We start from the raw sequence: 23,428 nt of genomic DNA, 5'->3' as shown, positions 1-23,428 counted from the left end.
GAATGCCACTGTGCATTTACTGATATGTGCTTCATGTGATGAATAGTGATTGCGGCACAGTGCGGATTAGGAAATGTATCCCTTTTCTGACTGTAGTGCAGTCTCAGAGTTAGAATATATTGTTTGCATGGGGGGGTGGAGGGTTTGCCCCCACGGTAAAATGTGAATTCCAGTGGTGGACATAAACTTATCTTTGCACCTATACAGACATCGCATTTGATATTTGACATAAATGTCCAATCTGCTGAATTTGTTCAGCAGATTCAACATTTTCACCTACTTAATATGCAGGAATTTGATGTTGACTTTCGATGTTAAAATACATTTTATATAATATACACAAGTTTATAAAATGCAGTTGAACACGTTAGGGGAGGTGTCAGGAAGTAGGACAGAAACAGGACATAGAGTCAGAAACATTGCTGGCTCCATCTCTTCTCTATGCCAGTGTCACAAACCAGCACCCTGCCCCCTCAGCTCTTCAAATGAAGTGCAGTATTAATGCATTGAATTTTTACAGTTAGATATCCACCCCTCCCCAACAAGGTCTTCCACTGAAGAGCAAACAAACAAACAAAAAAATGGCATTCCTTTTACTGGCACACCAACCAGGTCTTACATTGAAAAAGGGTTTGTTAACCTGAAAGCTTTGTTGTTTTGTCATAAAGGTTTATTTTTATACTCAACTGTCGTTGTTCTTTGGATTTATCTTTGATATCTGGTGCTTTGTTATAACACCAACCAGGTGGCCAGATTTGTGACACTGCCCCATCCCTCCTGCCCCAACCAGTCAGATCCCATTTCTGTGCACTGCCCAACACTCCTTCCTCAGCCACAGTTTATTACAAAAAAATATTTTAAACTAAAGCAAACAGTTGCTACAGGTTATACACTGCATGCACAGACTGCTATAGCTCTCATGCTTTAGATTAAAAAAAAAACATTTTTAAACTGCAGCAAACTGCTTGCTACAAATGTAACAAACAGTTGCTACAGTTTAGACCACACATGGGAGTGATGCAACACTCAGGTTTGACCACAAATGCAATACCGGCTTTTAAAAGCCAGTATTGCACTAAAGAATGATCGGGATGATCAGTGGCCAGTCATGTCCACCCAGAACTTTGCACCCAGGACCATTGCCTTCTTGCCCTGACCTAGCTACCATATCTGTTGATAGTGCAATGTTTCCCTTACTGGACAGTGAGAGTTTTTGTGATGTGATCAGCAGTTATGGCTTGTAGCATGCTCTCATTGAGGGAGTTAAGAGCAGGAGATAAAGTTTAAGAAGACATATTGTCACATCATTGCCTGGTAGAGGTAAGCTTTAAGAATATCCTTAGAAATAACGTACTCACAAGTGAGGAGAGTGTGTTGAGTAGATGGAAAGAGTACTTTGAAGGGCTGATGAAAAGAATGAGAGAGAGAGAAGGTTGGATGATGTGAGGATAGTGAATCAGGAAGTGAAGCAGATTAGCAAGGAGGAAGTAAGGACAGCTATGAAGAGGATGAAGAATGGAAAGGCTGTTGGCCCAGATGACATACCAGTGGAAGCATGGAGGTACTTAGGAGAAATGGCAGTGGAATTTTTAACCAGATTGTTAAATGAAGTTTTGGAAAGTCAGAGGATGCCCGAGGAGTGGAGAAAAAATTTTTTGGTACCTATCTTTAAGAATAAGGGTGATGTGCAGAGCTGCAGTAATTACAGAGGGATATAATTGATCAGTCACAGCTTGAAGTTATGGGAAAGAGTAGTGGAAGCTAGGTTAAGAAGGGAGGTGATGATTAGTGATCAGCAGTATGGTTTCATGCCAGGAAAGAGCACTACAGATGCAATATTTGTTCTTAGAGTGTTGTTGGAGAAATACAGAGAAGGTCAGAAGGAGTTGCATTGTGTCTTTGTGGACTTAGAGAAAGCATATGACAGGGTGCCTAGAGAGGAGTTGTGGTATTGTATCAGGAAGTCGGGAGTGGCAGAGAAGTATGTAAGAGTGGTACAGGATATGTACAAGGGTAGTGTGACATTGGTGAGGACTGTGGTGGGAGTGACAGATACGTTTAAGGTGGAGGTGGCATTACATCAAGGATCAGCTCTGAGCCCTTTCTTATTTGCAGTGGTGATGGACAGGTTGACAGATGAGATTAGACAGGAGGCCCTGTGGACTGTGATGTTTGCAGATGACATTGTGATATGTAGTGAGAGTAGGGACCAGGTTGAGGAGACCCTGGAGAGGTGGAGATATGCTTTAGAGAGGAGAGGAATGAAGGTCAGCAGGGCTAAAACAGAATATATGTGTGTAAATGACAGGGAGGGTAGAGGAATGGTGAGGATACAGGGAGTAGAGTTGGTAAAGGTGGATGAGTTTAAGTACTTGGGATCAACAGTTCAGAGTAATGGTGAGTGTGGAAGAAAGGTAAAGAAGAGAGTACAGGCAGGGTGGAATGGGTGGAGAACAGTGTCAGGAGTGATTTGTGACAGACGGGTACCAATAAGAGTGAAAGGGAAGGTCTACAAGAGGGTAGTGAGACCAGCTATGTTATATGGGTTGGAGATGGTAGCATTGTCGAAAAGGCAGGAGTCAGAGCTGGATGTGGCAGAGTTAAAGATGTTAAGATTTGCACTGGGTGTGACTAGGATGGACAGGATTAGGAATCAGTATATTAGAGGGTCAGCTCAGGTTGGACAGTTTGGAGACAAAGCAAAAGAGGCGAGATTGTGTTGGTTTGGACATCTGCTGAGGACGGATGCTGGGTATATTGGGAAAAGGATGCTAAGGATGGAGCTGCCAGGTAAGAGGAAAAGAGGAAGGCCTAAGATGAGGTTTATGGATGTGGTGAGAGAGGACATGCAGGCGGTTGGTGTGAAAGAGCATGATGCAGAGGACAGGAAGAAATGGAAACAGATGATCCACTGTGGCGACCCCTAACGGGAACAGCCGAAAGAAGATGATATATATATATATATATATATATATATATATATATATATATATGTATATATATATATACATATATATATATATATATATATATATATATATGTATTATATATATATATATATATATATATATATATGTAAGGATACCTAGCTGAGGGTGGGAAGGGGTCTGGGCAGGTTGGGTTCACCTGGAGAGAACTTTAAGATTTTCATGCCTTGGTATGAAGGCTGCTCAGAATTTTTTTTAAGTATCTGCTGTGACCCAGACAGCATGTATAATGTCTACAGAGGTTAACTAGTGACATTCCTTATTGAATGTCCTTGTTGATGTGTGGCAAAGTAGAGGTATCTGTTCCTCATACAGTGCATACCTTTTGCTGAGCTAAGGTTGTTTGCAAGTTTTAAAAATAATGCTTGGTTTGAGCTCTTAACAGCAAAATATATGTGCTGTTCCTTATGCAAGAGACTGTTCTTAATGTGAATAATGTTGCTGTGACATTCTTTTGATAATGGAAAGACTGTTCTCAAAATAATCTTTATTGCCAACAAATCATACTTTTTATTCTGTTTATTTATATATTTGTTTATATAAGGTAGGCAAACTGGACGCGAGTCCCAATTTTTGCTATGACTTTTTACACAGCAAAAAAACAAATCAAAATGAAGGTGTACACATTGACACAGATTGTACCTTGTTACTCCTACATTTACAACAGTGTACCTAATGACAGTAACAACAAATCAAACTCTGGGTTTCTAAATTTTTTTTGTGTAATAGCAATGGATTGAACCACACATTCATTTTTACCATTCCCAGGACTAGTCAAACTCCTGTAAAAGCATGTTTAAGTTACTCTCTTATCAAGACTTGTGTAACAATTTTTATCAGACTCCATTAGCACACTGTATGTTGCAGTATATCTAAGCAAACATTTGTTGTTTGTGTTCTTCTGCTTCTTTATCCACATGCAGAGCTTCTGGTTTTGCACTTCTTGTTTATAAAGTTCAGTTAACTTTCCTATGAAACAGAAACAACTTCCGGTTCTGCTTTCTCATCTAGATAATCATTTTAGGCTACTTCTACGTCTTCTCAAGTAGCTGTTTTACTGTAGTATTTTCAGTGTTAGGAACCATATTTTTCTATTTTTTATAAAACCTATGCCTCTAACTTTCAGAACCTGTTCCGTTATATAACTAAGTTACAGCAAAAATAATAGATATAAACCACATCCTGGATATGGAGTATGTTGCAGTATGTTTTTAAGCTGAAGTTATCAAAAATTAAATCGATGAATGAGTAAATGACTATTGAATAAATAAAATCAGTTTGCCATTCAGTTTAGTTGTACTGCTTACTGCTGGTAAAAGTTGTACGTAAGTGCACTCTTCAACAAAATGCCAGGTATGTGAACTACTTCAAGAAGCCTGCTATTACCAAATACTGAGTGGATTTTTTGTGATTACTTTCAAGACTCTGTTTCGGCTCTTGTTGATGCTTTGGCTGCAACGTTTTTGTCATGATGTCTATTATTTTGGCAAAGCCTTCAGAATGATGGGGGTTTGTTTTATGGCCTGGCTCCTTTAAGTGTATATATTTACAAACTGTCCTAGTTACTTGATCTCCACATTAAGTAACACATTTTCCACTTATGGAAATGTCTGCTGTATACATCTAATGTTGTCCAAAGTAGAACCTGTTCTTTAGAAATACAATACTTGAAGGAAGTTCACCTGCATTGTGCAAATTATGTATAAAGCCGCACAAAACATATGCTTGATAACATATTTTAACAGTAGAACAAAAATACACCTTTAAGAAGGATCATATCTGAATCTGCTGCTTTTCTTTGCTTATAGGAAAATGCACATTTCATTGTCGCAGACATGATTATATCTGCTGTGGAGAATATAAAGTGCAACATATTGAGCCAACAAGCAGAAAATTTCACAGAAAATGAAGGTGGACAACTGTTCTTGGGTTTCCAGCTAGATGCAAACAGTGATGCCTGCACAGCCATGAAAGAACACTCAGACTCCTCTGCTTCATTAGACAGCGGTTATGAAAGTATGTGCCATACAAGTGTTCTTTCGCAGTATATGTCATTTATTAGCATATTTTCTAAAAGATGCATAATTAGTGTTTCTAAAACGTAAAACAATATTATGTTTGCTAGCAGTAATGGTACTGCAGAAACTGTAGGCAGAAATCAGGAAATGCACTTTATTTTTATTTTTTGTATACTCAGAAATACGAACTCTGTAAAACAATGAAGGAGAAAGAACCACAGTGGAAGCAAATACAATACCATAAGCGCTTTCGTTTACTGAATATACGTAAACTTCTTCAGACAAAACAGTACAAAAAATCCAAGCTTAAATAGGAAACAATTCATGACATCATTTCCTACATCCATTAAATACATAAAAACACATGCAGCCAAATTAAGAATAAAAAATAAAAAAACAATATTTCTATATGTATGTATATAACACTTATGTTTCCTATAAGCAACAATAACCCTCCACAAAACAATCCATATTTAAATAATATGAATATGTGTATGTATATAAGTGTGTGTATAATTCAAGATCCCCGACCCATTCTTTGGAGGAGAATTTGACTCAAAGACAGAGAGATGCATTAAATGACCTAAAATTTGCCAACATCCGTATTTGTAAACCAGATAAGGGGGGTGGTTTAGTTTTTATGAATAATGAGGATTATATTTCTAATATGAAATCTTTGTTGGACAATGATGCATATTTGAAAGTGTCACTTAATGAAATGAATGGAGCCTATCGTAATGTTAAGAGCGTCATCAATGATTTATTTATAGAAAGTTGCATTGACATTGATTTATTTAATTTCCTCATAATTGAACATCCGACCACCCCCACTTTATTTGGACTGCCTAAAATTCATAATAATTTGGAGAAACCCCCTTTTCGCGTCCGATTATTGATGGAAGGCAGTCAATTACTTATGCATATGCTAGATTTGTCGATTTTAAATTGAAGGATCTTTTGAAAAATCAGAAACAAATTTGTAAAGATTCTTGGGCTTTTTTAGAAACACTCAATAGCCTAGGATTCGATGGTAGTTTAAATTTTCTAACCATAGATGTGTGTGATTTATATACCTGTATACCACAAGATTTAGGTTGTGAATGGGTGAGGGATTTTTTATTGGATCAAAAACTTGATGGTAACCAGATTGATTTGGTTATTTACTTACTAGATTTAGTTTTAAAAAATAATTACTTTATATTCAACTCTGAATATTATTTACAGCGTACGGGTGTTGCCATGGGTTCCCCTTGTGGGGGAAACTTTGCAAATACTGTTATGGCATTTTGGGAAAAGCAATTCCTATTTAAGAATCAGGTTTTTCAAAATATGGCTGCATGGTACACCCGATACCTGGATGATATTTTTATTCTTTGGAAGGGTGATAGGTCCTCAGCTGCTCTTTTTGTAGATACCATTAGTAAATTTGCTAGTTTTTTGAAGTTTACATGGGACTTCCACGAGAATGCCATTTCGTTTTTAGATGTGTTATTATCTAAAAATTATGATTTACACACATTTACATCTAGGATTTATAGGAAATCCACATATTCAAATTCTTTCCAACATTTTTCTAGCTGCCACCCTTTTCACCAAAAAAGAGGTATTATTAAAGGACAGCTTGTTAGGGCAGCTAGAATGATAACTTTAGATAAGGATTTTGTTGATGAATGTTGTGTATTGAGTGACATGTTCAGAAAATGTGGGTACCCTATTAATTTAATTGAGGAACTTATAAAAGAAGTTTATTACAAAAGAATGCTTGGTTTTTTGAAACCGATTCTTAATGTTAATATTCCATCTGAAGATGGTGGATCGATTCTTGTTATGGATGTTCTTAATACTCCTCATTTGTCCTGTTCCATTATTCAACAAACAGACAATGTGGAAAGTGATTATGGGAAATTAAGTTTTATTACCACTTTTTCAAAGGACGCATTGTCTTTAAAATTTATTATTAATAAAAATTGGTTTTTATTTTTAGAAGACAGTCTCTTAAGAAAACATGTTGGAGAGTACCCACTTGTGACATTCCGTAAAGGTAGAAATCTTAAATCCATTCTTGAAAGAGGTAACAATAAATGTTACTGCCCTCATTGTGGAATGTTTAAGTCTGGGTTCTGTCACTGGTGTAGACTTGTTTTAGTGACTAATTATTTCATCATTAATTGGAAGAAATACTTCTTACAGGACAAATATAATTGCAATACAAGAGGGGTTGTTTATCTGGCATTGTGTTCTAAATGTTCTTCATTCTATGTTGGCAAGACGGATAGGCCCCTTAAAAATCGGATGTATGAACATTTTTATGCCATTACAAGAGGGAATACTAATAATGCTCTAGCTAGGCATGTTTTATCTTTCCCAGAACATGATTTTCAGTTTTTAATTATTGATAAAGTTTTTGATAATAATAGGGGGGGGGGTCTGGTTTCTCTCCAACTAGAAGAAAAAGAACTTTTATGGCAACTAAAATTAAATGCTTGTGTGTTGCCTGGACTTAATGACACCATCTCCATGATGAGTATTTTAAAATTGAGGGCACAACTTAGATAGTCAAGATCTAGCATTTAGTTATTTTGGTGCATTGCTTTATTTTTATTTTTAATATATTTGGATGGATAGGTAGGTTTAAAGATACATTTAGGTGTGTGTAACACACACACACACATATATACATATACATATTCATATTATTTAAATATGGATTGTTTTGTGGAGGGTTATTGTTGGTTATAGGAAACATAAGTGTTATATACATACATATAGAAATATTGTTTTTTTATTTTTTATTCTTAATTTGGCTGCATGTGTTTTTATGTATTTAATGGATGTAGGAAATGATGTCATGACTTGTTTCCTATTTAAGCTTGGATTTTTTGTACTGTTTTGTCTGAAGAAGTTTACGTATATTCAGTAAACAAAAGCGCTTACACTATTGTATTTGCTTCCAGTGTGGTTCTTTCTCCTTCATTGTTTTACAGAGTTCGTTTCTTTGTTTGCTTTTTGATTTCGTTTGGTTTCAAACTCAGAAATACACTTTATTTTTATTTTTGTATACACGATTTGCACACCTGATAGTAGTCTGTTTTTAATTACAGTATATTTATTTGAAGGATGATGTAGTACAGACATACCTTTCAACCTCTTTGCTTAAGAATTCTGGACAAAAACAAAAATAACAGTGTTACAAAGGACCAATATCAGGGACAGTTTTAAATTAGCACTCTAATTAATTTAAACAGTTAATAGCACAAACAGGCTTTGTGTCAACATGCATTTTCTGAAGAATAGTAAGTATTAAACTGTAATGTTTAGTCATTAATGGCCAACTGTAATCTTCAGAGATTTACTAGAAAATCAAGAAAAAACTACAAGGGACATTTCAAAACTATGAGGTAAAATCAAGAACAGTTGAGAGATATGAGTATAGGTAATCATTTATGGTGAAAACTGTGGAAAAATATTTTAATGTGCTTAAAAATCACGGACACTTGGATCACAACACTGAAAATAGGATACTGTATTATTTAACACTCTGATCGGCTTTGAAAGGAGGTGTACACTTTTCAGTGTTCTGTCATAATCAGTGAAGAAAGACAAATGTCATAGCAAATGAAAGACTTAAAACTGTTGACAAGTTGCAGCGTAGTATTGCTCTGACATGACTTTATAGACCATCTGCAGTGGGTACATAGTTGGCATCACCTCTTCCGATATCCTGATTATAGCACAAGATTCTTGCTGCCTCAGTCTGTCATGCTCAAGAGCATATGCTTTCCCTGCAGTAGTATATAACTACATCAAGCACTTGGCTAACATGGCTCACCAGACTCCTACTTACCCCTACTTATTTTCTGTCATGCACACAATTTTAGTATCAGTAATAATGCATGTGACTGGAAAGTTCCTGCAAGTGGTACCTAAGAAAATGAAATCTTTCAAGTGTCCCTGTGATCGTCACATCATGAACCAAGACCTGCATGCGCTCTGCCTTTTTGCTCTCGCTTAGGTAATCTACTTCTTGTAAAAGATGCTCAGACTTGTAGCACCTTAGGTTTCTTCTCAATAAGGCTAGGGCATTAGATAGCTAGTGAGGGATGGAGCTTTAGATGAATGGTCAGCAGTACTGAGTTTGCATCCCACTACAATCACCAAAAATGTGTGATGGTACAGGCTTTAAATCTGTACCACTCGCGGCTAATACGTGGTATGACCAGGGGTATTGACTCTTGCTTCAGGCAACTAAGTTACGTAATATGCAAGAGGTGTCTGTCTTTAATCATGTATAGCAAATGTGCATTGCTGCCTTTGGTAATAGCCAACACCTGCCACACCCAATAAGGTTTGCACTATATAGCTGCAGATCTGAGTTATAAACCTAGAGTTCCCAGGATTTCATCCACCTTGAGTTGAGCTTTGTACCTTACAGTGCAAGCTTACTAGCAGTAATTGAAATTTGTGTAAAATTATTTTCTGTGTCTACATACGCGCGCACACACAATTACTTCACAATATTTTTGAGAAATGAGGTTACTGATACCTCTGTAGAATGAATATCCTCTTCCCTTGTCTTCGTTGTAGTGATGCCACCATCTAGAAAACTAGTATACTTTTAGCCCTAAAATACACCAACCTTTGAAAATGTAAATTGCATCACTATCTTGAGCAGTACGACTTTGAAGAGCAAATGCCCGCAATTACTAATAGAACAGCTCAACAGATATACCCTTAGGCTAATAAACAATAAACCATGAGTCACAAGCATGTAAAATTCAATAATAAAATTCTTTACTTAAAATAAAGAAACTAAAGCACTGCAATTGAAAAGTAAATGCACAAACATAAATATTCTTCCACAAGGAATGCAAAATAAAACTTCTGAACACACAGGTGATGTGACCTACAGCAGTACTGTCTACCAGTTAAATTAGATATTAACCACTTTTAACTGAAAAACGTAATGTGTCTTTATTGTCTCAAACTTTCAAGATCCAAATAATTTGCTGGGTTCTTACAGGCAGAAGCTCTGTCTCCATTTGTATTATCCAGTAGGAATGAATAGAAGTGACTTTTTAGCAAGCAGTAACTGACTTAACAGTCACGCACTCTGTCTCTCTCTCTTTCTCTTTATTTATGAGACCAAGAAACATTTTACTGTGGCCGCAGTAGAAATTTTAGAAGGCAGTTGCCTGTTTACACAAGTTACGTACTTCTGGATGGAAGGAGTGCTAAGAAGTTATTGTCCAAGTAAGGCATTATCATATGCTCTAGTACAACACCTTCAAGGAGCAGTAGGCGTTGAACAGTTCAAATGTTTGCATAGCCAAGAAGTAGAGATATTTTCATTTTCAAACTACAGTGCATTCTGAAAGTAGCAAATGTGCATTTCTGCTTAAGTAGTGTATATTTACTGAAAAAGCATTTACAGTGCAATTTTACTTTTAGCTTTTGAAGAGTTAATTACATGTTTCTTAACTCAGCAAAGTTTTAGTGGAACTTCACTTTACTGCATTTTCCTCTAAAAGGATAATTGCATTTTTCTAAGCTTGCTACAGGTTTTCACAAAGCTCATTCTTGTTATTTTTAAATGCTGAAAAGGTTTAGAGAGTCACCTTTTATGCACCCCATACAGTCAGTCTTGGGTTTCAGTCAACAACCTAGCCACAGTGAAACATTCAGAGTAGCTATTGAAATCCCCATAGAAAGATCAGCAGTTTAGCCAAGTCTCAGGGACATTGCTCCTTTCACTTAACTCTTCCGAACTGTCCAGAACTGAGGAGTTTCTTGTTGGTCCTGCCTTACTCATCAGTTGCAGGGACATCCCAGCAATGCTGGACATTCATGCAGTATTTGACCTCTAAAAGGAGGTATCGTTGTGGATACAGAACATACTCTTACAGAGTGCAGGACCTTGAGAAGGCTCGTTTTGAGGTAGTGTTGCTGTCATTGTGTGTTTTTCCAGGTGTCAGGTGTTCTTAATCTGACACCATGCTTACAGCTATTATTCACTCCTTACTTGTTGCAGCGAGTGCAACCCATATCTTACTGGAGTCACTGTTAGGGGAGGCTTCCTTTCCCTCACTATCCCATGGCAGATGGATTCTAAGAGTACAGAAGTCCGATTCAGAGATAGACGTGAATAATAGTATATTTTCTCCTTTTATCACTCCTAGATAATCTCCTCTTCTTAAAAGATGTTCAGACTTGTGGCACCCTGGCTTTCTTCTCAAAAAAGACAAAAGCATTAGTTACAGAAAAATGACAAGGAACACTGGATCATTCCTTTGAATAATCGCTTTTTATAGATATTTTGAAGGAGACTAAATGGTTATGCTCCTGATGATCTTTAGAAGGCTTCTGCCGTGTATGTATCGCTTTAGATGAGAACAATGTTCTGACAAAGTGTTCTAGAACAGTTTCTTATACAAGCCCTAAAGCTCAGCACTGCTCACAGTGGCCCCAGCACCTCTCTACCTTGTTATTGAATAAGGAGTCCAGAACCTTGGACAGAGTGAGCAATGCTTGTTCTTTCTGGATGCTGTCAGCCCAGATCTTTCTGTAACATCTTCCCTAGTGTAATTTTCTCTTTGTGAAAATAGGCTCTAGAAAAGATGTCAGCACTTACTAATTCTAGCCCAAGTAATCTCTAGAGAAATCAGTTTTAAAGTCCTTATTCATGGGATTCTATGTAGCCACCATGTTTATTATTTATTTACATATTACTATTTGACTGCACTGACAGTATAGCTATTGCAGCAGCATTAGTGATATGCCTGTATTAGATTAAATTATTCAAACTGTCCATCTAAGATGAGTTAAGAGAGGCTATCAAACACTCACTGCTAATAAGAAGTACTGTCTGGGTAGGATTATCAGGACTTCATTGAATAACAACAGTAGAGGAAGCAGGCATTGTTCACTGTTTTGTAATGCCTCCACAGGTCTTTAGGTCGGTCCACAACATTAAGAAGAAAAAGCAAAGTACTGATAGGATGAGATGAGCAGTCACATATCAGATGGTTCTGATCTCACTTGGTCCATAGGTCACAGGGAGCAGTGCTTCAATCCTGATTATCCCACGGAAATGCATATGGATGGTTGGTTTTGCATTTCTGCTAAATCCTGGTTGACCATGATATATAAATGAGTTCTGAAAATTGTCTCAAATGGCCACATCTTTAAGTTATTAAGATTCTCCTCTCAGGAGTTCCATTATAGGACCATATAGTTTCCCTGAAACTAACCAAGGTGACCATTTTGGGCATCTCATAAAAAAGTCCAGGGACAGATTCTGCATCAGTGACTAAGATGCTTACCTCACTGTTGCCAATTATTACTGAATAATTACAATCACTGTAAGCCACTGAATCACATTATAGAGCCTGTAGTTTTTTCCCCAACAAAACAGATTAGTCCCTTAACCTTGAATGGCAACTTTAAAACTCAACTCTCAAGCAGTTGAAACCAGCCACAAGTCATGGTGCAAGAAAAGTATCATCAAAAGCATTGTTACAGTTTCCTCACAGACTGGGTGAAAGGATTAAAGGTAGTCCTTGATGAACTGAAGGTGCATTTCATGGTTTGGTATATTCTTTAATTTGGCTTTGGCAACAGGTTTTGATTGTGGGACTCTGAAGAGATAAACTTGATGGCTTTCTTAGATGTCTTCATCTGTTAATGCTGCTGAATCATTGTCTTTATCTGGGTGAATGATGGCTGGCATTGTTGATTCAGAAGTAGATCTGGGTGGCATTTGGTGAGTAGTTTGAGAGAGCACCAGGTTGCTGAACCCCTGGATAACTGAAGAGCTGTTTTCAGCCTCTGTTGCTGCTCATGGCTTGCTTCTGGCCTGGATTCCATAACCAAATGTACAGTTACAGGAGATGTGTCAGAAAGGGCATCTGAAGTGTTATGTCTGCAGTCACAGCAGATGTGTCAGGAATGGCATCAGAAGCATTATGTTTGCAGTCACAGGAGATGTGTCAGAAAGGGTATCTGAAGCCTTTCTGTGTTGGAGGGAAGCCTTCTAGCTTATCAGTGGGAGTGGTAAGCACTAGGTAGCCTATCTACCACAAGAGGAGCTGTTTATGGCCCAGATTTGTGGTTTATTGGCCTTTTGGGCAGTTTCTTCCATCTATTTCAACTTTCTCGCTTAAAAGCCTGTGTTTGTAGTTGTTTCTCCACTTTCCTGTAACTAGTCTATTCCAGATACAGATTTGCTGTGTCCAAGACTGTAAGTTTCTGAGCCCCCGAAGCCTTTTTGTGTTGGAGGGAAGCCTTCTAGCTTATCTGTGGGAGTGGTAAGCACTAGGTAGCCTATCTACCACAAGAGGAGTGGTTCCTGACCCAGAAATTGTAGTTTATTGGCCGTTTGGGCAGTTTTTCCATCTCTCTCTAAAATTTCCAGTTTAAAAGCCTGCATTTGCTCTAATTTACCACCTTTCCTGTAACTAGTCTAGTCCAGATAAAGATTTGCTATAACCAGGACTGTTTGCAAGCTTCTGAGTGGTGCCAGAGCCTGCACTTCAATTTTTTTTAGTTCTACTAGTTCTCTCCTTTTCTGTACTTATACCAGCTTATTAGTCTAGCACTTTACCAGACTTCTTGTAGCAATTATTGTAGCACACAAGTGCTACCAGCACTAAACGTTCTACAAGGAAACAGATCTAGTACTTATTATCAGTGCCCACCCCGACAGGCATGTCTAAAGGTCAGTTGGCTATACTTTCTCCTATTAACTTGATGAACTTCGGCATTCTGAGGCAATGTAGCAACATCCTCATGTACACCGACAACCCTCTCTTCTTACCTTCCAACACTCAGACTTGTGACAGATGCACTTATATATCCAAATCGTAAGCCACGCACTCTACAGCCAAGATTGGAATAGCTGGTTTAGAGGAGAAGATCAACACTTGCACCACACCACATGGAACACATAGCCCTCCGGCACACACACTAGCACTGCCTTCACATAAAAACACAAACCACACACCCACCTTTGCAGAGGCTGTCAATAAAAATCTACCCAAGTCGCAGATACCTCCAAGGCAGAAATGCACTCGACCACCACAACACAACACTAATCATGAGACACATAAATCTCCTAAACAGTGTGCCACTCAACCAAATCCCCTAAGGCAAAACATCATGCCCAACACACTAGTCATAGGTGACTCAATAGTGAGACACACTGATGTCCCACTCACTAGGTTGAATAAGGAGAAAGTAATGGGCAGCTGCCTGTCAGGTGCCAGGATCTGACACATAATTCATGCACTCAGGTCACTCAACATCCGGTACAAATATGACTCTGTCATTGTACATGTGGGTGTGAATGACCTGAGATGTACCTCCCTGGACTACATGAAAAGAGACATGGAGGTCTCGGATTATGTAGCCCAGGAGGTTATGACCCTAGCCCTGTGCAGCATCCTACCATCACCCAGAATGATACCACAGTACAAGCAGAAAATGATTGATTTCAACAATTTGCTAAGTTTCTGGTGTCATTCTAAGGGGATCCAGTATCTGTCTGCCTGGGATGACATGATTGACAGACCTTGCTGCTTTTGCCAGAGATGGCCTGCATCTATCACCCCTGGGCTTCTGGATACCGGCCAAGGCTCTTGCCACCCCTAAAGTGCCTTTTTTTAGGTGGTATTCCAAAGACCAAATTACCATCGTAACAGCTACAAACAAATGCAATGTGAGGGCCATGTTGCTTAATGCTAGAAGTCTAAATCTCAAAATGCACTCACTTAAGGCACTCCTTAAAATGGAGAACATTGACATTTGTGCTGTAACAGAGACCTGGTTCAAGGCAGCAGAAAGACCCCTGTACTACCAGGCTGTAACTCATTCCACACCTTTCGGCCCCATAACTTAGACCGAAGCTCCAAAGGCGGTGGTGTCTCCATAGTCATAAAGGTTGTGCACACCTCCAGACTGGTAGCCCAACATAATGCATCAGAGATACTTCAGGTGCAGCTAACATTGGGTAAGACAGCGATTCAGGTCATAGCCTGCTATAGGTTCCCAACCATGTCCCAAGACTTACACTTCATGTTCCTAAGCACCCTGGAGAATATTAGGATCCAACCTAACACTGTCTTACTAGGTGACTTCAACTACCCCTCCATTAACTGGGTAAACTACTTATGTACCAATACACTTGCCCAGCATTTCCAGGAGCTCATTAATTCCAGTGCCCTGGTCCAGCTTGTTCTTACCAGACTAGAGGTAGCAACATCCTTGACCTGGTCATTACTAACATGGGCGACTGTTGCTCTACACTAATAGTTAGCTCCTCTCTGGTTAGATCTGACCACAAACTAATCACCTTGAAAATCCACATCCCTCCCACGCCCCCAGCAAAGGGAACCACCATGAAAACTTCTCCAAAACTAACTTTGGGATCCCAAAAACAGAGGTGGCTAACTTCACTGCACCCATGCAAATGGAGAATAGTTGCGTGACTGCAGAATCATACACCAGTGCACTGTACTAACACGTACACAAATGCATGGATCTCGCCATACCCAATAGAACCAAGACACTCTCCTCCAAAAAAAGGGAGCCAATCTGGTGGTCCCCTGCCATAAAAAACTGTGCAAGAGAAGGGGGAAACTGATGCGGAATAAGGTGAAGTCCCAAGACTAGAAAAACTCCCTTGTCTGCCTCAACAAAAAGTTGAGATCCCTCATCAAATTCTTTAAAGCTAGGTATGAAAACAGAATTGCAGCAGATAGTAAACAGAACCACAAGACCTTCTATAGTTATGCAAAGAATCTCCACGGCAATACCCAGATATGCTCTGAGCTACTGCACAATGGTACCTCCTATACCGAGCCAACAGATTTTGCCAGTATACTAGCCAACAGATTCATTGCCAACTATACCCCCTCTTCCCTTCCAAAGGACCAATCACAATACCAGTAGATTGCCAGGCACCCAGTATTACTGCTGCACAGGTTAAAACAGCACTGTCCAAGGCCAAGAATACAGCTTCTATGGGACATGACAATATCCCTGGTTGTGTTCTACATGAACTACAGAGTGAACTGGCACCTCACCTGTGTGCTCTATTCAGTCACAGCCTCACCTCAGGCTTTGTCCCTGCCGAATGGTGCACTGCCATAGTTACCTCTCTCCACAAAGGAGGAGCGAATACAGACCCTGGGAACTATCGCACCATTAGCCTAATGAGTCTGATATGCAAAGCTATGGAACGCATCATCATGGATCTAATAAACAAAGATATAGGGAATCTTCAAACGCTGTATCCCACACAGTTTGGTTTTGCGAAGTGTAGATCATGCCTGCTCAACTTGGTCGACTTGTTTGAGTCAGTCACCAGAGCTATGGATGAAGGCAAGGTGGTTCATACAGCCTACCTTGATCTGGCCAAGGTGTTTGATACCATTCCGCACTCAGGAATCATAGAAAAACTCACTAAGCTTGGCATCAACTCCTATATCACTAGGTGGGTTGCAAACTCACTCACAGATAGAACCCACAGTGTGAAAGTAGCTGACTCCAAATCAGACTGCCAGTTAGTCACGAGTGGAGTCCCACATGGTTCAGTCCTGGGTCCTCTCCTGTTTGGTATCTACTTCTCTGAAGTCCAGGCCAACATGAAGGGACTCCGGCTGGCAATGTTCACAGATGATTGCAAGTTGGAAGCTTTTATTAACTCCCCAAGGTGTGTTGACATCCTACAGAATGGCCTCACCGTGACCAATGACTAATGTCAGAACCATGGGCTTAAGCTCAATGCCAAAAAATGTGTTGTCATCCCTTTTGGGAAAAACCTGGTTCCCGTGAATTACCATATTGATGGTAGCCCACTGAACACAGAAGATATTATAAGAGATCTTGGGAACTCAGGTTGACAACAAGCTCTCTTTTGATCACCACATTGCCACTGTGGTCAGAAAGTCCTTTTATGTGGCACATCTCATTACTAAGGGTTTTGCATCCAGGAAGAAAGAAGTCATTGTCTCCCTCTACTCTTCCCTCATTAGGCCAGTCATCGAGTACAATGCCCCATTTGGCATGTACCTCACTAGACACCTGCAACAACTGGAGAGGCCACAAAAGTACCTCACAAAGAGGATCCTAGGCCTTAAACACTTGTCCTAGATGGACAAACTCAAAAAACTCCAGCTATTCTCTGTCTCATATCACCTACTTAGAGGCGATCTCTGCTTGACTTACAATGCCATGTCTGACCCAGCTCTGTTAGAAATGCTACCGCTAAAGAAATCCCAATCCCTCCGCACCACATGCTCCAGAGACCTCAACCTCATTACCACAATTAACAGAACATGCTGGAGGGACAGGTTCATAACTCAGAGACTGCCCATGCTATGGAACAGACTTCCCGTACATGTCAAGCAGAACACCTCGCTGACCCTCTTCAAGAGAAATCTTGATGACTGGATGGGAAACAGAAAATTCACCCCAGAGATAACACCAGTGGCTTTACTCAACAGAGGCACTGGGAACTAAGGTCGGGTGGCAATATGCCAGGGTAATCCTATGGCTAGGCTTGTAAAGTCCCCAGGGCCATTAGCCTAGTACACACCTATGAACCTATAAACCTATGTGTGAGAGGTCGATGCCTGTTTACTGCCCTTCCGCAGATGTCTGGCATCCACGGCAGTTTCTGATGTACTGCGCGCCTGCGCAGTACATCAGAGCTGTGGGCAAAAGCAATGAGTTTAACATAGCGAGACAGTTTTAAAATAAGCAACGGACATCTCCGTTGCTTATTTTAAAATTGTCTTGCTATGTTAAACTCATTTAACATAGCGAGACACTAAAAAAAAGCAACGGAGATCTTGCTTTCTCCGTTGCTTTTTTTTAAAACACTGTCTCGCTATGTTAAATGGGTTTAACATAGTGAGACAGCTTTAAAATAAGCAACGGAGATCTCCGTTGCTTATTTTAAAGCTGTCTCACTATGTTAAACCCATTTAACATAGCGAGACAGTGTTTTAAAAAAACGAGTTATACTAATGGAAAAAGTCTGGCGACGGACCTTTTTCCATTAGTATAACTCGATTTACAACGGGCACGCTGGCCAATCAGCGTGCACGTTTTGGGGGGGTCATGGTATAATTACTGATATACCAAGCTTAGAATGAAAAACAGCATCAAGAATGGAGTGGGGTGAGAAACTATACAAACTGTAAACAGTACACACTTTCTTAAATAAAGAACAAAAAATTCTTACAGGTATGACATGCTTTTTAAAAGGAAGGAAATTTCCTTTATGCATCAAATGGTATGTGTCATGCAAACATACCATTTCGTGTTGCTTCATTTAAGCAGAAAAGACACAGAAGTACAGGTTAGGAAGTTATTGAAGTAACATGATAGAAATGAACAAATTCTGACATTAAACATAATCCCAGTAACAAACTCAGCAGACATCTGTTGTATATGGCACAAGTACACTTCTACGTCCTACACATTTTACAGTGCAGCAGCTGAAAAACAAAACACATTGGTTTCAACATAACTTTTCAAAAGAATGAGGATGTAAACAAAAATTAATTCCTGAGGTTTGAAAACAATATGTACATCACACACACACACACACACACACACACACACACACACACACACACACACACACACACACACACACACACACACACACTTGTATGAATAAAGGAGCCAAGTGTCATCATATCTAATTATAAACAGATGTGTGACACCTTCCAAAGAACTAACCAGCATCAGTGTTAAAACCATATTTTGCATGTTACTTTAACATTTTTAGGAAGCTAAAACAGCAGCTTGTACGAATTGTTCAACAGCGGAGTCTATGCATGTCTACCTCACTTCATTAAAAGTGTATCATATTACTAGTTTCCATTCCAAGTGTGAACACTATTGACACCATCCAGTCATAGTTCTCAACTCTCCATCTCCAAAATGTGGAACACTGCCCTTTCACAGTGGTTAACAAATGTGCACAACGTGGAACATTTATTAACCATTTATGGTTAACTTCAAGTAGGAAGTTCATAGCATGGTTAACTGTTTCTTCAAAAGGTTCTTCTGGTGAATTAATGTGATTCAGTATTATTTACATTAGATATTTTTTGGAAAAAAAAGTCTTAACAGTGAATGAGTGCCAGACCCTTTCAGGGTAGAACTGCATGGAACATAGAATTTTAAGACTCAGAATGAGGAACTTCCTCTCACTACCTTCTTGCTATTTCAACAGATTATTTCATGTTCTGCTTCTGACAATATAGCAAATGGCTAGCTGGAGTGAGAAACGTTGCTGGCTTTTGCTTATATCGGCCTAGAGGTATCTGCTAAAACTCATTTGAAATGCTTATTGTGAAGAACACTCTGGAACCAACCAGGTTAGATAAAATATCCTCCAGCTTAGGTAGAATGAACTTTTCCCTCACTACAGCATCATTTAATATTTTAAATCGGCACATATTCTCACATCAGCGTTATTTTATTGAATGGCACCACTGGGGCAGACCAGTCAGTAGGTTAACTTACAGTCACACCTATGATGGTCATCCATTTGAGCTCCGCCTCTACTTTAGAGAATATTGGAAATGGTACTCTTTTGAGTGTGGTCAAGAGATGTGGAACAATATCCGACTTCAACTTTAGCTTTAATCGCCCACAGTTAAGCAGACCAACTTTTCCTAACATACACCCACTTTGATTTTATTTACGCATGTCACAGTTCTGATGACCAGATTATTTAAATTTGCACTTTCTAGTACAGAGATCCAAAACACATAATTTGTTCCTGTTCCACTCATTCATTGCTAGAAATCTTCCACCATACTTGAATTTGCCTTCATGGCTATGTATTTAAATTTCTGCTTCACCAGCTGCTAAAAATTTGAGATGTTTCTCTAAGTGCCATGTACTATTTTAATAACATCAGCCCCTGCATCTATTTGAAACCTTTCTGGGGTTCCATGTACTAGTCTCATTCACTGTTTGGCATAGCAGACTATGAACTTATAAAAAAGTGCTTTCTGTGATTTTTCTCAGTTTTATTCTCAGTGGTTACTTGTTTTATTTGCTTAGTTTTATACAACACAGCAAAATTTCCCATCCTGTTGTATTTCTTAAACCTTCTGTCATATGCAGCACACTGATGTGAACAGTATGTGAACATTTATAAGAGACGCATTTTCCAAACTCGTTTCATTCTGCTTCTTGTGCGCATACTTACTTTAACCAGAATCATACTTGTTACTGAATTTGCCATTTTCTTTGCATTTTTACCAGACACACATTATTTCAGTCTCCATAGTAATAAGTCTTGCTGTTTCCAAATTTAAATTCACTCCCTGCTGTATTGTTTGAGACACATGACTACTATTCTGTCACTGATTTGTTCTTCTTCACATGTCTAGTTAAACCCATACTATGACAACATTTCCACCTACTCTCCCTTAGCTTGAATACATCTGTGAAAACATGCCTTTTCATGATTAACATTTTGTTTTAGCACAAACTGTTTATACATCTTACTTAATTTACTACTGAGTCATGTATGATACCTTACCCCTCAGAAAATAAGAAATTCTTCTTCTTCTTTCGGCTTTTCCTGGTTAGGGTCGCCACAGCGGATCACCTGTCCGCTCATGATTGGCAGTGGAGTTTTACAGTGTCGAGTTGCCAGTCCAGCGCCCAACCTTCGACAGAAGGCGCACACATGCACACCTAAGGTCAATTTAGAGTGTCCAATCTACCTACAGCATGTCTTTGGGATGTGGGAGGAAACCAGAGCACCCAGAGAAAACCCACGCGACCACAGGGAGAACATGCAGACTCCGCACAGAAATCACCCCAACTGAGGATTGAACCGGAGAACCTCTTGCTGTGAGATGGCAACACTAACCGCTGCACCACTGTGGCCACCCCTCAGGCTTCCACTTTTTTCACATGGCATAAAGTAAACAATAAACTTATATTTATTCACTTTCCTTGTTAAGCTTCATTGTTGTTCAAAAGCATGTGAGCGTCTGCCTTCATTAATGACCAGAAAAATGGTTTCACAAAGTTTAATTGTTCTGAGGGGGTGAAATTTTATTTGCAATTAATTTGAAGTTAGTTTGGGCTTTTTGTCAGAAAATCAGTAAATGATTTAACCAACTTTTCTGTAAAAAATCTTATCTGAGCTCTGATGTATCTGCTCGGTTGTTTGGCAGTTTCTGACTCTGAATGGAAATTTTCCATTTTGGCTTAGTGTTTTTAAATAAAAAATATCCCTATGGACTGACTCCATATCATGCATTCAGTTCATGATGATATACTCAGAAGTATGATGTTCAGTAATGACACTAGATGTTTAAGGTTATGATGCAGCTTTAGCTCTACTCAAAATGGCAGCACGGGGAAAACAATTAACCATCACACCTTCTTGTTAAAAAGTGAGCTGAAAACAATATGCATTATGGGTACTAAGCATTCTTAAAGGAAATACTTACCTTTCAGATGTTGAGAATTTTGCAGAATGTCCTTGAGCACCAATTGCCCATTGCACCATTTTTTTCCTTGAGTGTCCCTAGTACTGTCCCACAGGGCTGGGACTTCACTAATGGTAGGTTGGGAAGGGGAAGTGGAGTGGAACACCCTACAGTATTACATACACTGTTCCTTGTAAAATGTTTTCATTTTCTGGTATATCACTGACGAATACAGTCATTCAGTAAACCTAGAAATTAAAGTTTTGTAAGTCTTAGAGTTCAGAAAATTCTGACTGATGCAAAAGCTGTTGTTTTATTAACTTTTTAAGTGAATTAGAATAATATTTAAAAATTCTGTAGGTGGATTGGACACTCTAAATTGACCCTAGGCATGAGTGCGTGCATGTGTGTGCCTTCTGTGGAAGGTTGGGTGCTGGGCTGGCAACTCGACACTGTAAAACTCCACTGCCAATTATGAGCAGACAGGTGATCAGCTGTGGCGACCCCTAACCGGGAAAATCTGAAAGAAAAAGAATATTTAAAAATTGTCCCAATGTGACCCTTTTCTCCCACATTATTTTTGTCTTTTTCTAGAATTCCTGAGCAAAGAAGTTGAGAGATATGGTACAAGCACATTTACAAATATGTGCATATATACATTGCAAAGCTGTACCCAGACCTGCTGTCATTACAATGTGCTACTGTGTTTACTGGAATCATGCAGTGGTTTGACATTACCCCATATTGATAGAATCTCATTAATATAATAGATGTTTCTGTGAATGAAATTATGTATATAATCTATCTCAATTATTGTATAACAGAAGAAGAAAGCATTAACTAAAATGTAAGACTGAATGGTTAGGAAAACATTAATTTTCTTGTTACTTTACTGTCTGGAAAGTATGTTTTGCTGGACTAGCCCACATATCATGTTACCAAAGAATGAACAAAATGTAAAAAATGTTGTTTTTTTTTTGTTTTGTTTTGTTTTTTTAAGGCTGCCATGCATTACTATGCAACATGTCTGGAACTTCAGATGAAACAGATTTTGAATGTCAGTGTTCAGATGACTGCGACAAAGAAATCAACATGAGTGGTAAGTCCTACAAAACTGCAGTAGCTGTTTATAAATAATGTTCTGACAAGATGTCTGTTTCCACTCAGTACAGTAATAATGCAAGTATCAGTGCTTGACTCTGTATTCTAACAAAGGAGACAGGGCAGGCATCACATGTCCATGGCATTCTGCCCCAGGCAAACAGTCTGTCTTTGCATAATTTTATAAAGCTGCAAAGGTGTAGTGCAGAACAGTAATGCAGCATATTTGGTCTGATGAGTTGGACACAAAAGTGTTATGTTTGCTCATGTATGTAAAAGACTTTCCAGTTGTTCCACTTGCCACTAGTACACAAAGCTTTACTGTAAATTGTGTTCTTATTTTGGAAAATATAGATTATATCAAATAAAATCAGTCTTCTGGTTTATGTTGATGCAAAAGGTAAGACATGTTAATTTGTGATTGCGAATCAGAACTTAGACCTATACTAGTTTTCTCTGAGTAATTTTTAAAATCCTTGAACTCTTAATGTTCAAACTGCATGTCTGTAATTATTTTCCACAAAGATTTTCTGTCGGTGCAGCGTCTATGTAAAAATACTGTAATTTTTTATGTTTCCATATGTTGCAATTAATAAAAAAGCTTAAATCTAAGTCTATTTATAAAGGTCTGTTTTATTTTGTGTTTGAATGAGCGTTCAACTGGCTTTGAATAAATGTTTTCTTGCTACTAAGGACACTGTTTATTTGGTGGTGGCTTATTGTAACCCTAGTATGTCTTAGATAGGTGTTCTTCAGTGTCCATCTTAAAACAGTCTGCAAGAAAGCAATGTAGCATGGAGGTGGCAATGAAGCTTACTGGAATATACTGGAATTCTGCTAATTATTTTT

The 23,428-nt window shown here is 38.7% G+C and overlaps 1 protein-coding gene across 2 annotated transcripts in view; it reads left to right on the top strand.

Moving 5' to 3' along the window:
• The window catches only part of RUBCNL (rubicon like autophagy enhancer), a 1,197,353-nt gene that overhangs the window by 710,083 nt on the left and 463,842 nt on the right, over positions 1-23,428 (top strand). For both annotated transcript variants that reach the window (XM_044071584.1, XM_044071583.1), the window contains exons 5-6: positions 4,797-5,004; positions 22,479-22,577. In XM_044071584.1, the coding sequence (XP_043927519.1) occupies positions 4,797-5,004; positions 22,479-22,577 (307 nt within the window). The remainder of the gene's footprint in view (positions 1-4,796; positions 5,005-22,478; positions 22,578-23,428) is intronic.

Source organism: Protopterus annectens, chromosome 5.part0 (genome assembly GCF_019279795.1).
Source record: "Protopterus annectens isolate FY-2018-M chromosome 5.part0, PAN1.0, whole genome shotgun sequence".
NCBI lineage: Eukaryota > Metazoa > Chordata > Ceratodontiformes > Protopteridae > Protopterus > Protopterus annectens.
Note: the sequence above shows the minus strand (reverse complement) of the source record. Positions and strands in the feature narration are given on the sequence as shown.